General features: G+C 37.7%; 1 protein-coding gene across 1 annotated transcript in view; it reads right to left on the bottom strand.

The window, feature by feature from the left end:
• GABRG3 (gamma-aminobutyric acid type A receptor subunit gamma3) overlaps positions 1-16,364 on the bottom strand; it is a gene marked incomplete at its 3' end in the record, with an annotated part of 341,147 nt that overhangs the window by 34,028 nt on the left and 290,755 nt on the right. Inside the window, exon 6 of the mRNA XM_082757181.1 lies at positions 13,700-13,837. Within this exon, the coding sequence (XP_082613307.1) occupies positions 13,700-13,837 (138 nt within the window). The remainder of the gene's footprint in view (positions 1-13,699; positions 13,838-16,364) is intronic.

The following is a 16,364-nucleotide window of genomic DNA, read 5'->3' as shown; positions in this document are numbered from 1 at the left end:
ATGAAAGCCTTTCTGAATACATAATGCTAAAGTTACCTCATCATTGCTGTATTTCAGATTAGCTTTCTGAAGAAATGCTAAAAGTGATAATGGCATCTTACATCATCTACCCTATATCAGCTTGAAGTTTACAGTAAGCAGACAATGAATTTATTTTGTCTTTTTTTTTTTTTTTTTGTGAGCCAGTGTCAATAATTAAAAATACCTCAAATACTAATGATACCTCAAATACTAATGATAGTATTTTACAAAAATCTTACTGTCAAAGTGGAATTACCTCAAGAAAATCGTGACTTCAAAATTCTCTCTCTCTCTTTTTTTTTTTTTTTTTTTTTTTTTCCCAGCAATGGGAACATTGACTTTTTATTGTCTTTGACTTTGACTAAGCAAAGTCTTCAATAAGTTTTTATTTCTGTAGGTTGCAGCACTTAAGATTTATTTATTTATTTATTTATTTTCCTTGCCAGATTGTTAAATTCTTTGGGAAGCAGTGGAGGAAATGTGCATATATTTTTGAATTCATGGGCTTGCAAAAGAAGTTTATCTCCAGGAGTTTTGATAGGAAGAAATTATCTTACAATGCAATGCTTAATAAGGTCTTAACATGTTTGAAACTGTATTGGGATGTTTTTGTTGGTTTAAGCTCAGATGAAACTATGGGAGTAATTTCCTCTTTCCTCAGGAGGACCAAGAAGTAGGTGCAGAATAATTGCCAGTGGTACTCATATTTTCAGAAATTGTTTCAAGTATAGGGCAAAAAGGGGGTCTACTGGCTGCCCAATATCTGAGAAAATCAGAAGTTACAGAAAACAGGAGCAACGAAAAAAGTATTCTTTGCTATAATTTCTAAACTTCTCAGGAGTGCTCCTGTCATAAAACATTATTTATTGTATTTGTTTTTGGTGGTGGTGGTAAGATTTTAGGTTTTGCACAAAGGAATTAAACCTGTATAAAATGCAATTTTATTTTAAGGTTGTGACAATGCGAAAAACATTTCATTATGCTTTAAGAAATCCTCCATTTCTGGAAGATTGGGTATTTATTATCATCCTGTAATCCTTATTTATTTATTTATTTATTTACTTACTTACTTATTTATTTATTTATTTCTGCAAATCTCACCATGGATCTGATTTTTAAATGTATGATGTTAAAGAACGGGATTAAGCATTATGTATAACAGGCCTGAGTTATGAGCCTACAGCTGAGCAAAAGGGACTTCTGTTATCTCAGATGACATGATTAAATCCAAAGTTTCTACAGCTGTAACTACAGAGTAGAGTGGCAAGACCAAAGCAGCTGTCAGCTACTTTAAATGATGCTTGAGAAAGCTAAAAGTCAGCTCTGCACCCTTGCTAGGGTTCCCTGAGGCTGATGGAGGGGAATTTCATCAGCTCAGTATTGAGAGTACTCTTCAGGCATGCTCTTCGTTGCAGACAGGGTAGTCCCACTGCACTATGCAGCCTCCCTGCTTCAATGTTTCTGGTGACTTCAAGGGGAAAAGAGAGCCTAAGATGGTTCCTTGAAGGCTTCTGATGAAGCCTGTGCCATGGATTGACACAGTCTGGAGATAGCTTGAGAGAGATTAATTAATTCCAGATGTGTAAAGCCTGATGTGTGCCCTGAAGTTCAGAGTCTGCTGGGGAGATATTTACAGGCAATGTTCAGATCTACTCAAGGACTCAGTTTTCACAGAAGTGCCCTTCAATATGTGGCATCAAGAATTAATCTATCTATTCACATAAATAAGAAGAAACTACAACAAAGTATGCTTCACATTTAAATGTGCTTCTATTTTTCTATTGTGTTAACACAGGCAACATTTACTGAGGTTTTCTCTTTTTAAAGGAGTCATTTAGAAAAGCAAACAGGCATGCTTTATCTCAGAGGAAGAACTGAAAAATAAGGATACAATAAAAAACCTGTATTGGGAGTGTATAAATTCGAATTAACACAAAAGACATTTGTACCAGTATTTTGTATTAGTAGACATATGTTTAACAGTATATATTTCCTGGGAGGTATTGTTATTAAAAAGAAAAATAAAGAGAAAAAGGAAAAAAAAAAAAAAAAAAAGGAAAAAGAAAAAGACTACATGGAGAGGAATTCTAACAAGAGTGGACCAAGACACAGATTAAAACTATGATCCAGAAGTTTGGCTTCAGCTTTGCCTAAAATTTTTCATCATTTTGACAAGTATGCAACTACTGCATGAAGATGTATAGGAAATATTTTTAATATCCTTACATGCTTTTAGCAGCCTCCATCTAGTGAACGATGTATAAGATGTATATTCTTTTTTTTTTTCTCTTCAAGCTGCTTTATAATTCTTCTATGATTCTTGTACATCATTATTCTAAGAAAATTTATGTTTTGAATCAATACTACTGAAGGAATAATTTTTCACACTGTTTATAATATGCAAAAGACATGCCTGAAGCTGTGAACATGAAGAGCAGAAAACTCTTTAGGTGTTTTTTTCACTCTAACTGCTCCTACTTGTAGGAGGCCTGCAATTAAGTTTGATAGTGAATTGAATTAGAATGTAGGTGGTGGTTCTGTACTTCTCAGATGAAAATCTTTATTTTATACTTAATTAAAAATACATTCTTCTCTGTATGCACAAAACTATACATTGTTTTGTTCTTGGGGTGTGTGTGGGGGGGGTGGGGATTGTGTTCCCCAGGTTCAAGGCAGGCTTGAAAAAACTGAATAAACTGAAGGGAACTTCCTGTAACTAAGGGTACTTAAAACTAACACCACAAATGTAGCTGTGGACTGTTTCTGTTAAAGAAAGAAAAAGTAGATGAGTTTGTGAAGCCTTCACACTGGGGAGGAGCATAGCTGCAAGTTTTCCAAATGCCAGTCTTTAGAGGTCAAATCAGAAAGGCAATTTTGATTCTCCTCTCCACAAGGGATAAACACAAGATGATAATGTTCTGAAGAATGGGGAAAGGTTTGAAAAACAGACTGAATAGAAAATGTCCCACTATCATACAGAATTTTACTATATAAGGATATTGTCCACTATACAAGGATATTGTCCAAGAATATCGTTCTACCAATGTTTAGTGTGACAAGATATAAAAAGACTAAATGGACTCAACTTGCAAGGTGGATTAAAAAAGGAAATGTACTCAGGAGGATTCATCTGCTCAGAAGCAGAGACACTGGGAGAACATAGTAGTGTATCAAAACACTCAGGTGTTTTGATATCCTTGGCTTGATGCAATTTACCTATCCACACTTGGGATTATGTATTTCCCTCTTGTGAAATAATGAAACAGGTCCACAGCTCCAGTTTGTCTCAAGAAGACTAAGACTGTTTCTCTGATATAATGGATGATAAACTATTTTGGTATCTTCTGCCAAGTTTATTTTGTAAATACCACAATGAATCCTGGCTGACACCAGCTCAGATTTTGTCACTGCCAAACTTGGCACAATTGGCAAGGGTTCTTGCCTCTGGTTTGCAGTGGGATGCTGTGGCAGCCTTGGTCATGATAGGCTTCCTCACATTTCAGGAATGCTGTTGCATGTTATCCCATATCAATATTGTTGTTGAATAGGAAGGTTTGGAAACTTCCTAAACACTTGTACTGTACTGAAATAGTAATGTCCTCTACTATTTCCTGAGCTACCTGACATTGTAGCTTTTACTTGCCAGCCTCTACGGCAGGTAATGGAAAGATGTGCATTGGGATAAATCCATCATCCGGCAACTGTTAATAGAAGAGATTTTGGTTCTTGCCAATGTAACTATCTCACAGAAGGTATTGACTGAAATGGAGTTGCTACTAGGAACAAGGTACAAATGTTGTGAATATTAGCAGCAGAAAAGGGTCCTAGAGGTAAAGACCTACAAATTACCACATGGTAGGAATCTGGAAACATGACCTGATGTGAAAGAGTAAAAGTTAAACTTAGAGAGACCGTGCTAGCATTTAACTAGTATGTGACACACTTTTTCTAAGGTATGGTAAATTAAAATCTAAAAAGCCACTTGCACCTTTCTGCTACATGTGAATAGTCATCCAATTTTGTATCTTAAAATTCTCATTAAGATCTCAGATTCAGCAGTGAGTAAAATATATAACGTCATGTGCAATGCTAAATGCTAAATTAAGTCCAATTGCTGCTTTTTAAAGACTTTTAGATAACATTGTAGCAACCTTAGGCAAAGGCCAAACCTTCACAATTTGAATTAATGCAAAATTTTTGATTGAGCCAATCCTAAATCACCAATACAGCAGTGTAATGACACAGAAGTAGAAATAAAAGCCAGAGGAGCAACAAATACAACATTACCAATGCAAGACTAATTAATTCAAGAGCATCCTAAAGTTATATAGACATGAAACTTCCAAATATGGAACTATGAAAAGACTGTGTTTTTGCTTATATATTTATTTATTTATTTTCCATGCAATGTGAAAATCATTAAAAAAGACATTTTGAGATCCTTAACAAGTACAACAGGAGATTTTTAAGGAAAAAATAGTTTCCTGATGAAATTTTCCCTGGAGAAGAAAACACAGGTGAAGAGCTGCCTTTGAGACTTCTACTGTCTGCTTTTATCTTTTGCTTTTACCACGAAGTAAAGTTTCTTTATTTTTTAATCTCTCTCCCACATTTGCAGCAATAAAGGCCTATACAAGGGACACTACAAAGCTGTCTCCACAAGACAAAGAATAAGAATGAAATCAGTTATACCTGCAGTTCTGCCAATCATAACATATGGAGAGTAAAATCCACTTGACCAGTTCTAATAATCATTTGTATTATTCATAAATAGAAGAAGGAAGGTGTTTATAGAGCAGGTTATCCATTCCCTGATTGATAAGTTGAGCTTTCTTTGTTGCAAGTGACTGAACGATTACTTAGAGAGAACTGTACATTAAATAGCTAATTTCAGGCTTCTGCGTTTCAGGGCCTCATCCCAGGCCAGCAACAGTTAAAAGTTCCGTTAACCTTAGTAGGCTATGGATCAAGCTGTCAATCACTCTCTTCAATAGCTATCTTACATGAGACATTTTTATTTAAGAAGGGCTACTGCTAGATTTGCAGGGTGATATAAAAGTTTTGATTCTCAAAAGTGTCAGTCAAACTCATAATCAACAAAGAAAAACACTACTGGAATAGAAGTATTGTTAGTACTCATTCATTTAATTGTTACATTCCCAACCTCAGTGGCTAATGACAAGCTTATCAGAATCTATCATACAAAGTGTACAAACACATATGAAGTGTACAACTGTTGTAAAAAAAAAAAATAGTTGAAATTTCACTTAGAAAACATATGGCTTTTTCAAAATATTCATGCTGATTGATTATCATTTGACATGAATATCTTTTAAAAGTCAATATAGCCACTGTTGATTCTCTCTGCTAAACTGGAATTTGATTTATTGCAAATATTGTATCAGAGATAAAAAAAAAAAAAAGCAAATGAAAACATTATTGCTAAATCTTCTTATAATCAGTCTAGTTTTCTGTTTTCTTGTGAGTTGGTGTTTACCGTCAGAAAAGAAGTCTTAATATACCCTCATTCCAGAGGCAATTACAGTGGCAAGGACTGGGTTTAATGTATTTCATTAAGGACAAGACTGTGGAGAAAGCTGCAGAAAAGACAGAAAAAATAAGTGAAAACTAAGTTGTGAATGCCAGGATGGTGTGCACCTCAGTGTGTGTGTGTGAAGGTAGCAAGCAGAGATATCTTTGGCACTGGAGATGGAGAGATGGAGTAGAAGGGCTTCAAAGGGCATGTTTCTGGTACTTACCAGTTGGCAATGCTGGGGCTGCTGTAGATGAGGGCCTATAAGCACAGAAGATGTGCAAGTCTGAGTCTGTATGTGTGTGCTTGTGTAGATAAGGTGAGAAAGGTGAAAAAGAGGGGAGTATGATACAGAGAAGTGGACAGCAGAGTTTGGTGAAGTATCACCAAACTCTAAAGCACCTAAAGCATCAGTTCTCTCTTTATGGTTCTATTGCCTTGTAGTAGTTACACCCAGCTGGGCAGCTGAACTCCACCACAACTGTTCTCTCACTCCCCCTCAGAAGAAGAGGGGGAGCAGAAAGTATGCTGGAAAGAAGAAGAAAAAAAGAAAAAAGAAAAAAAAAAAAAAAAAAGGCTTGCAGTTTGAGATAAGGATTATTTAATTAAAGGGAAAAGGAAGGGGAAAAAATATCAAAGGCTGTGTGGAAGCACAGACATAGAGAAAAATTACTGTCTCTTTCCCATCAACAAGTGATGTTTGACCATGTCCTGGTGTCCTGGGAAATGGGCCCTCAATATACATAGTGGTTGTTTGGGAGGACAGATGTCTTCATAACGAGAGCCCCCCCTTCCCTTTCCCTTTGTCCACCTTATATTGCTGAGTGTGACACCACAAGGTAAGGAATACCCCTTTGGCTGGTGTAGGTCAGCTGCCCTGGCGATGTCCCCTCCCCATCACTTGCCCACCCCCAGCCTACTGGCTCTGGGGGGCTTGCAGGGAGTCCTGATGCTGTGCCTGCACTGCTCAGCAATAGACACAACACCGGTGTAATACCAGTGCCATTCTAGCTACACGCGCACAGCACTGTGCTGTATGGGCTGCTGCAGGGAAAATTAACTCCATCCCAGCCAGACCCAGTACACAACTGTAAAAAAAAACAACTTATATTCATCTTCAAGACAACACAGGATTTTAGTTTGAATCCTGATTTCTTAAGAAGCTATGAGTCTAAATGACAGACACAGATTTTAGAAAGCCCAAACCTGATTTAATGAACTTTGGGAACAAATGCAAGCATAGCTTGTAGATTTGCAAAGTCTAAAATTCAGACTCCAAATTTCAAGAGCCCAAGGACAGCAATGAATATAATTACACATACAAGACATAAAGGAAGACCCCAGAACTGTGAGGATGAATACCTGAAGTCTCAAAAGGCCAGGGGAGGTGTGTCAGGACTGAAGAGCTGGAGAGAAGAGCATTTTGGTGGGATAATTCTCCCACCAAAAAGCATTTGCTGTTTTACCTCTTTGTGGAGGTGTGACTGACTCTTTCCACACACAGATGCCTGACAGACAGAAGTTTTATCTAGCACCAGGGGAAAGCAGGTTCACAACTCCTGGAATCCAGCTGCAACTCCACTCATACATTCAGACTTAAAAACCAAAAAACCCAATTATCTTTCTCCACTTCTGCACTTACATTAGTCAAGCAGGATGGGACAGGGGGAGAAGGGAACACTATTTGGAAGAGGAGAGGACACTATCTGGAATAATGAGAACCAAGAGTAGATGTCTGTTGAGGGCTGGAAACCAAACCCTAACCATTAGAGCATTTGAGATTATTTAATATCCTGGCAGAATGAGGCCAAGCTTCTACAAAGCCATGTATGTAAAAAAAAAAAAAAAAAAGGTAATATTTTCATGTGGTATGGGACATTTATTTCTCCACTTCTCTTTTGAATGCCATCTGACTAACAACAGCCTATGCAGCATGGCTGGCTGAGGTGAATCCCAACAAATTTGGTATTTGAGAAAGAAAAAAAATAAACACAAAAAATACAAATACACATTTGTCTTGAGAAGAATATACCAATGACAAGCACTCTCTGGTGTGCCATCAGGGCTCAGTAGGACATTAAAAAAAGTCAATGATGTTTAAAAAACAAAAGAGCTTCATGAATACTCATTAAGTAAATATCCTCAGATTAGTTAGTCTGTACAGGAGAAGATGTAGCTGAATCAGTTCATTAAAAACAAGCATGCACAGACTCACTCATATTCATCAGTTATGGCATCTGGTGCATCTTTTCTCATTTACTGTTGTGAGTGAACAAATTGCCCCAATCAGCCTGTGATCACCTTTCTTTGCTATCTCGCTTGCAATCCCTTCCCCATGCTGAGGGGCTCAGGTGCTTACTGTTGCCTGGCCTTGCTTCATCAACCTGATGTCCAGGTTGGGTGGTGGTCCTTCCTCATCAGCTCACACCTAAGGGGTAATGGCTGAACCCCAGACTGCCATGGGGCTGCTTGGCTCTTCTCATGTAGACACTTGTGAAACTTCTGCACCTACAACTGATTGACTGGGGGGAAAGTGACAATGAAAAGCAGAAGTGTTGATTTTGAAATGGTTTCTGAAGCCAGCTGTTCTTTGATCATCTAACTCAAGAGCTAGACACCTGAACATCTCTTCCTGTGGATAAGTCGCTGGGAGTGTGTTACTCTTGTGAAAAAGTTGAGAAACATCAGCTAATGCCTGTATTCACCTGACCCACCCCTTGACCTGATGGGGGCTCCCGCAGTGAAACTTGACCTTCCTATAAATTCATGCTTATTACTCCCTTCTCCTGCTAAAAGCTATTTTTGTAGGTGTTTGCATATTCTTGAAATACAAGCAGTGCTTGCTTTCTTATTTTTGTTATAGAATAGCTTTTTACTTGCCATTGAATGTCTCCTTCAACAGAGGACTTACTTTAGAATGTGTTGTTACTAACATTATCCCACAGAGCTTTACCTGAATGTGTGAAAACAGATACTGACCTTGCTTTGCAGTCCTGTGATGTAGGACTGAGAGCATTGCATAAGCTGAGGTTCTTGCTGAAACAGCAATTTCAAAATATAAAACACAATTTAAAAGTTATTTGACAAGAAGTCTCCACTAATCATCACCCACCTGTTGTATGCAAAGGTGTACCTTTTTATGGCAGCAGTTATGGCTATTTATTGGGTATGGGTATTACTTGGGGTTATTCAGAATGTATGAAATAATACTTTGTCTGATTCCCTGTATTTCATTTGTAACGATCAGCTATTAAGGATTTAAAACAGGGCACTTTTATAGTGTTTTGTATTTCCGATGCATTAGCTTGAACTTATTTATGCAAAAGCTTCTTTGGACTGCAAGAATCTCTCAAGCTAAAGGCATCTTAGGAAAAAACAAAAACAAAAACAAAAACAAACAAAAACAAAAACAAACAAACAACAACAACAACAAAAAAACATAAATAGAACTTATATGCTTCAAAGAAGTTTTCACATAAATTAAAATCCAATTCAGTAGCTACAAGGTCTTTGTGTTTATCTAGCAGTGTAAAAAACTAAGTGGTTTAAAAAGAATGAATACGCTTTCCCTGGGGTGGGTGTGTGTGGGAAGCATGAGCAGAAAGCACAAGCTACATCTCACTCCATGAGATTTACTTGTGGATTCCTAATGATTCAGAGTGGTGTAAGGTGAAGGACAGGGGTTTTGTTTTTAATTTGTTCCCCACTTCCTCCCCGCTCCCTTCCTCCCACCTGGAAAGACTGGGACTGGAAAACCTGTTGTTTAACACCTGGCTACTGTCATCAAGAAGGCTTTGACTTTTGCGATCGTGGAAGGTACTTTGATGAAACAGGTTACTGGGGAGAAACGAGGCCTGGCTATCTAGGATAGATAGGAAGGAGAATCTTCTCTGGCAGGCTGGCTGCCTTAGTGAATTAGGCCCTAAACTAACAAACCTGGGTGATTGGGCCCTAAACCAGGCTATTCATATGTTTGTGAGCAACAGGGTGGTAGAGTGCACCTATCAGAGATGAGGAATGTCCTCCAGCTGTCCAAAAAAGGCTTGGTCAAAAAGGATGGATAGCTGGTCCGGATTAAGTGCCTCTATACAACCACTCACAGCAAAGGTAACAAACAGGAGGAGCTAGTAGCCACTGCACAGCTGGAAAACTGATTTGACTGATACTTGGTGGGACAAATCACACAAAGGGAGTGCTGCAATTGATGGCTATAAACTATTCAGGAGGAAAAGTGAGGCAGGAAAGGTGAAGGAGTAGTTGCCCTCTATGAAAAAAAAAAAAAAAAAGGCGGGGGGGAGGAGGTATTGACTGCATGGAGATGTCTTTGAGGAAAAACAACAACATACATGTTGACATCTTACAGGTGAAAATTAGAGACCAAGTGCAGGGTCCTGCACCTGGGATGGGTCAGTCACAAAAAAGGATACAGCCTGGGTGATGACTGGACACAGAACTGTCCTGTGGAGAAGGACCTTGAGGTACTGGTGGATGAACACCTCTATATGAGCCAACAATACGCATTTGTAGCCCAGAAAGTCAACTGTTCCCTGGGGTGCAACTAAAGAAGTGTGGCCAGAAGATCAAGGGAGGTGGTTCTCCCCCTCTGCTCTCATGAGACCCCACCTGGATTGCTGTGTTCAGGTCTGGGACCCCCAACACAAGAAGGACATGGCTGTATTGGAATAAGGCCACAAGAACGATCATAGAGCTGCAGCACCTCTTGTTTAAACACAGGCTGAGAGGGTTGGCGTTGTTCAGCTTGGACAAGAGAAGCTCCATGGAGATGTTATAGTGGCCTTCTAGTTCCTAAAGGGGACTACAGGAAAGCCTGGGAGGGATTCTGTCAAGGCATGTTGTGATAAGACAAGGGCTAATGGCTTTAAACTAACAGAGGGTAGATTTTGATTAGATATTAGGAAGAAATTCTTTACTCAGAGGACAGTGAGGAACTGGCACAGGTTGTCCAGAGAAGCTGTGGATACCCCCTGCCTGGAATTGCTCAAGGCCAGGTTGGATAGAGCTTTGGGCAACCTGATCTAGTGGAAGGCATCTGGCCCATGGCAGGGGAGTTGGAGTTAAATGATCTTTAAGGCGCCTTCCAACCCAAACCATTCTGTGACTCTATAATTTACTGTGAACACACAGTGATGTCTCTAAATTATGACTCTCTCTCTCTCTCTCTCTCTTCTGTTTTCACGATCACCCTTCCATTGGATGATTTGCAAGTTTAAAATTTCAAGTTTTTCTCCTTATATGCAGTTCCTTTTTTTTTTTTTTTTTCTTCCCACAGCTCAGTGCCAGGTGGTTTAGTATTCCCTCTACTTTAATTATCTTTATAAACCTTATTTGACATTGTAGCATGAGAATTGTTCTTGCTATAGTATTTGAGTATCTTGCCAGATGCCAACAGGGGAATTCTCTCATACTTGTGAATTAGTTTGACATCACCTAACAGTGAGAGCTTGCTTAGGGTGTAAAGGTGCATGGCGACAGCACCAGCACAGTGAGCTCTGCTGTGCATTCCATGTGTTCATCAGATGTAGTAGGTATTAATTGGGTTATATGTGTATCTTAGCATGAAATTCAAAATCATCCTCAAGAAAAAAGATGAGTACCTCTTCCAGATGGCCATGAAAACTTTTCCTGGCTGACAGATTATTGTAAGAAAAGACAGTATTCTTGTAAGAGTAAAGCACATCACTGTGTTAATGCTTTAACTCACTGCTGGCACAAGGTAAGATATGTCAGCATTATGACAGTATTTCTCATCTTGCTTAGATTTCAGACATAGTCTTTGTTATAGCTGGCTTCCTACCTGTATAACTCCAAAACTGCCAGATTAACATAAGGGTTATTTAAATGTTTGGGGAAAAAAAAAAAAAAAAAGGAAGCCTGAAATAATATCAACTAGCAGAACTCTGCTGAGTACAAAATATAGTCATTTGGGGAAAATGAACTGGCTTATACAAATACTGGAAGAAAAGCAACATGTTGCCGTGTGGTCACTGTGACCTGTCTTCATTATCACTGTAACACTGCTGATAAGGAGCTTAAAAGGTACATCTGAACTGGATCCAGGTAGGTAATGCTGTGGCAGCTCCCATATTGTAGATGAACACATACTTTATTGAGAAGTAATAGTGTCATAAAACAGCAGGAGGATGTAAGTTAGAAGTAAAAAAAGATGTTAGGCTTTTGAATCCATCTTCTGTTAGTGGAGGACTGTGGAGGACTGTTGCCTGCAGTACATTTTCTCATACTTCGTCTGATCTACTTTGTCCTGTATAATAGTAGTTTCCGTAATTTCCCTGAGGAGGAACAGATGACAGTTTAGTAGCTCTCATTGTCAGGAAGCTGCTGTTGGTACTCTGCCTGCTTTCCTTTTCCCAACTCCATCTCATAACTCTGAACAATTTCCTGAGTTGCACTCTAAACAATGCTGCTCCTTCTGTCTCCACGCTGTAAAAGGATGGTGACTGGTGGGACATCTACAGGCTCCCTGAGGCTAGTCCATGGCAAGTGGCATCTCCAGGGAGCAGCCCAAAACCAAGGGAGCTCCTGTGTGTCCACATTACTGTAGGGGCAACCCTAACACAGCCTCCCTGTTATGCATATACTTCTGTGCTCACTGCAGGTAGTCAGAGAAATATCTTAAATTTTGCCTCTGAGACATATTCCATAGTCCCAGGCAGGCTTTATGCCCCACCCTCCTTTTGGGAATCCTTGCAATGTAGCATAAAGCATGCTCAAGGTTTCCCAATGCACTAGTTAATTTTCCATACTCCGGGCCCTGGGTTGATGAGTGCCTCAAAAAGAACATAGGAAATATATTTCCTGAGGCATTAACAGTCATGCCTGCCTTAGTGGCACTAAGAGACATGGTTTAGCAATGGGACTCAGTAGGTCAGGCAGGTTATTGGACTTGATGACCTCAAAGGTTTCTTCCAACCTCAATGATTATATGATTCTATAAATAGATACTTTAATGAGTTATTATTTCATGCTTTGTTATTACTCAACAGCTCCTGGTTCAATTTATTGATTACTCCTCTGATAAATTTGCATTCCTAAGAAACTCACAGACTTCAAGGGTTTGTATCCATAACATAAAAAACTTTTACATACTTGTAACATTTTGATCTGCTAAATTACCAAAACAAAATATTCGCTAAAACTTTAGTGACGTTTTATTAAAAAATAAAATAAAATAAAAGTTGCTATCCAGTCCTGAGAATACATTAGTAATGTCAGTTGGTAGGCAATCACCCAACAGCAGTAGTTTCAGAGATTAATCATTTTTATTAATTGTTCAGTGTTTCCCAAATTGTAACATAACACTGCTTATAATAATAATAATAATAGTAATAGGATTTTCAAAAATTTACCATCAGTTAAGCAGGTGGTTACTTCTAATAGGTCTCTGGCTGAGAGAAGACTTAACAAATGATAATCATAGAGCTTACTACAGAATCAGAGTAATCATGAAGCTTACTTCAGTCATGCATAAAGTTTTGATAGTGTTTGAATTTCGTAAGAACTTATCCAGCTCAGCTAACATGCTATTTAAACACCTTTTTACCCATGTTGCTGTTATTACAAGAAAGAGTAATACTTCTGAAGGAATAAAAGAGGCATTATTAGATTTTAATTACAGTCAGTCAGTAAGGTCATTAGCAAAGGCATATATCAGCTGAGAAACAGAGTGACTTTGAAATATCAAGAAAAATACTAAGCCTGTGGCTAAATGATTAACTACTCAAGAAAGGTTCTAGCATCACTAACCCTACCATTGTGCTTAAAATCTTTAATTTATGGTGAAGATATATGTCTCAATGCAGGAATAGCTTAAATAAACTTAACCGAGAATAATATAAAAATTTAAGTATATAACAAACAGCCATGCCAAGGTATCATTTATTCTTTAGTTTGTGAAATTACATAAAGAGTAAAGAAAAAGAAAATGAAGTTAACCAAAAAAAGGAAGTTAACCAAAGCCAACAGTTTTAAAGTCTTCACTTTAGAGGTCTTATGTCAACATAGATACACATGACAATCAACTTACATTTGAATGAAAGCAAACTTGGAATAAATATTTTGAAATATGTAGTTTTCTAAAATAAGCACTGCCATTTGTGTCATTCTTACCTGCAGAGGTTTTCACAATTTCTGAAGTATTTCTGAGACCCATAAAGTCAAACTGATAGAGTCTCCAAGACTTCTGGTCAGCAGCCTCTACTGAGTTTTTTCTCCATCTGTAAATCATTTCTTCTTTAGGGTAGCCATCTAAAAATAAATAAATAAATAAATACATATATACATTTTATTCCATAAAAAGGATGGTGCCGAAAAGTATCTGCCTCATATTTGAGAACAACTCAATTTCTGATCTGATGCTTTGTCAGTGATCTTGGTGGCAGAATTCAACAAAAGAGTAACAAGGCACACAAAAATAGAGTTGTAATTCGAGGAACGCTATGATTCTGCATGATTTTTTTTTTCCCAATGGAGAAAAATTCTGATTTGTTCTATCGAAAGTAGATTTCTTCAGAGATGCCATTGATTTGAAGTCCAGACATCCAGACATAGTAAATATACTGATTTACATGCATTCTAAATAAGTTGTGAAAGCTAATAAAAGGAAAAAAAAATGTTGGTGGGGAAGATGTAAACAATTGAAAAGGACAGATTGTTTTAAATGTGACAATAGTTCTAATGGTATGTGTGCTACTATACTTCCAAAATGAACTCAAAACAATGCAGAAACTTGTGAATTTTTTAATTAGCCTGGGATTCTTAATGTGATTATGCCATCATCTTACTTTAAAGGCCACAGTATTTAACAAGGCATCACCTGATCTACACAGCTGAAATAGCTTCTGAAAGTCTTTATCAATTTAGAACTTAGAAAACAGAATTCTCATGCCAATATTTAATTTCTTTTTTTTTTTTTTGTAAGAGACTGCATTTTCCAATAGCAGTCCAACAGAAAATTTTCAACCAGCCCTAATCATAATAATAGACCATCTAGAAAACAACATGCCCACAACAGTTAAGACTAGATTGTTCTCTAATGCATAATCCAATACATTCCTATTCATCTAAAAATTAATACAGTAGGTGTAGATTACAAAGCAAATTAAAAACCTAACAACAATAGGCAGTTAATATACCTATCTCATCAGTATTTTTTTTCCCCATTAGTTACTAATAAGTTTTGATATTTACGTTGCAAAACATCTTCTGTGGTCATGGTGCTATTTCTTTGATGTGTTCCTATCTGCGATTTTGTCAGCTTGTTTAAAGTTTCATCCCACTGGGGCATTGTTATAAGGTGTACATGACCTCATTTATCCCTTTTCATAACACAGCATGAAAATTACCCACAAGTCCCTCAATTCTAATCTGTACAAAATTACTATGTGTTAATTCAAAATGTAACATTCACATATTTTCCATCAATGTAAATAAAGGAACAACACATGAAGAACCCAAATGAATAATAAGCACAAGCCCTGCCACTCTCCACAAGATCTCTTGCTGCCAAGCAATTTTCACTGCCAATTCTGTTGTGCCAGTTTGTGAGATTGATTTAAAGATTAATTTTTTTTTTTTTTTTTTGACTGGCAGATTACGGCAGAAGATGCAGAGGTACAGTGAAAGAATAGAGAGCTTTGCAGGGTCTGGTGGCCTTAGCCATGAATACTCTGAAATCTCCTTGAGCCTGGCTCCTATTTGACTGAGCACTCTGATCACATTTCTAACCAAACAATGTCTTTGTCTAACTGAAAGGCCTACATTTTACCTCAAAAGCCTTAACTTGGTTTAATTTGGATACTTTTTTCCCCACAGTTCAGGACAAAAGAGGCATCAGATGTCCTCCTCATCATGCTGTGGCTGCTGTGTTCTCACACCAGGTGGCAGTGGCAGAATTGTCCCCTCCCTTCAAAGCAGAATTGGGATTATAAGGGAGGCTGCCAATGTGTTCTGTACCTCCTAGTATGCATGTGCTACCCAATACAGAGGAAATGAAACCACTGTCCTCTTGCACTCCCTGCACCAGCTCACACTGCAGAACTTGTTGCCCAAAGCACTGATTTGCAGATTTTGTAGCAGGCAGGACCCCTTTTCTCAGGTGAATTCAAAAATATTCTCTCATAAAAATCACATTGAAGACACCAAAATATTAGGATCTTAAAAATGTGGGATTGTGTTTGCATTATGACAGGAGAAATTTGATCAGCAAGAGATAACTCCAGAGAGTATGGATCTTTCTTTGGTGACACACTGAGTTCACTAATATTTTGGAAGGAAAGAACAGTTTCGGGAGAGTTGAAAGTGTCAACTTATTTCATTTGACATATTCAAAATTAAAGATTTCAGCTCTGTCATATTTCAGTCGAACATTTTAAAAATTAAATCTTTAAATTTTTAACTTCAAATATATATTTTTATTTTATTTTATTAAGGTTTAACCATAATTATTGCAAGTAAAAATATTTTAAATATCCTGGAAGTAACATTTTCTTAAACATATTATTTTAGATGGATCTAAAATGAACATTTTACTTTTCTTCCAAGCTTTACTGAAAAAGTTGCGTCAGTTAGTCTTTAATTCAACTTCTTTGCCCCTTTGTATGTGCCACTAGTGAGACCGCATCTTGAGTACCGTGTTCAGGTTTGTGCCTCTTACTACAAGAAGAATATAGTTACTTGAGCATGTGCAGAGAAGAGCAACAAAGCTGGTGAAGGGACTAGAAAGGGACAAGATATAAGGAGCAGCTAAGGGAAATGAGGAGGTTTAATCTGGTGC

This window comes from Aythya marila (assembly GCF_965140915.1).
Source record: "Aythya marila genome assembly, chromosome: 1".
Taxonomy (NCBI): domain Eukaryota; kingdom Metazoa; phylum Chordata; class Aves; order Anseriformes; family Anatidae; genus Aythya; species Aythya marila.
The sequence above is the reverse complement of the archived record's forward strand: the minus strand, read 5'-3'. Positions and strand labels throughout refer to the sequence as shown.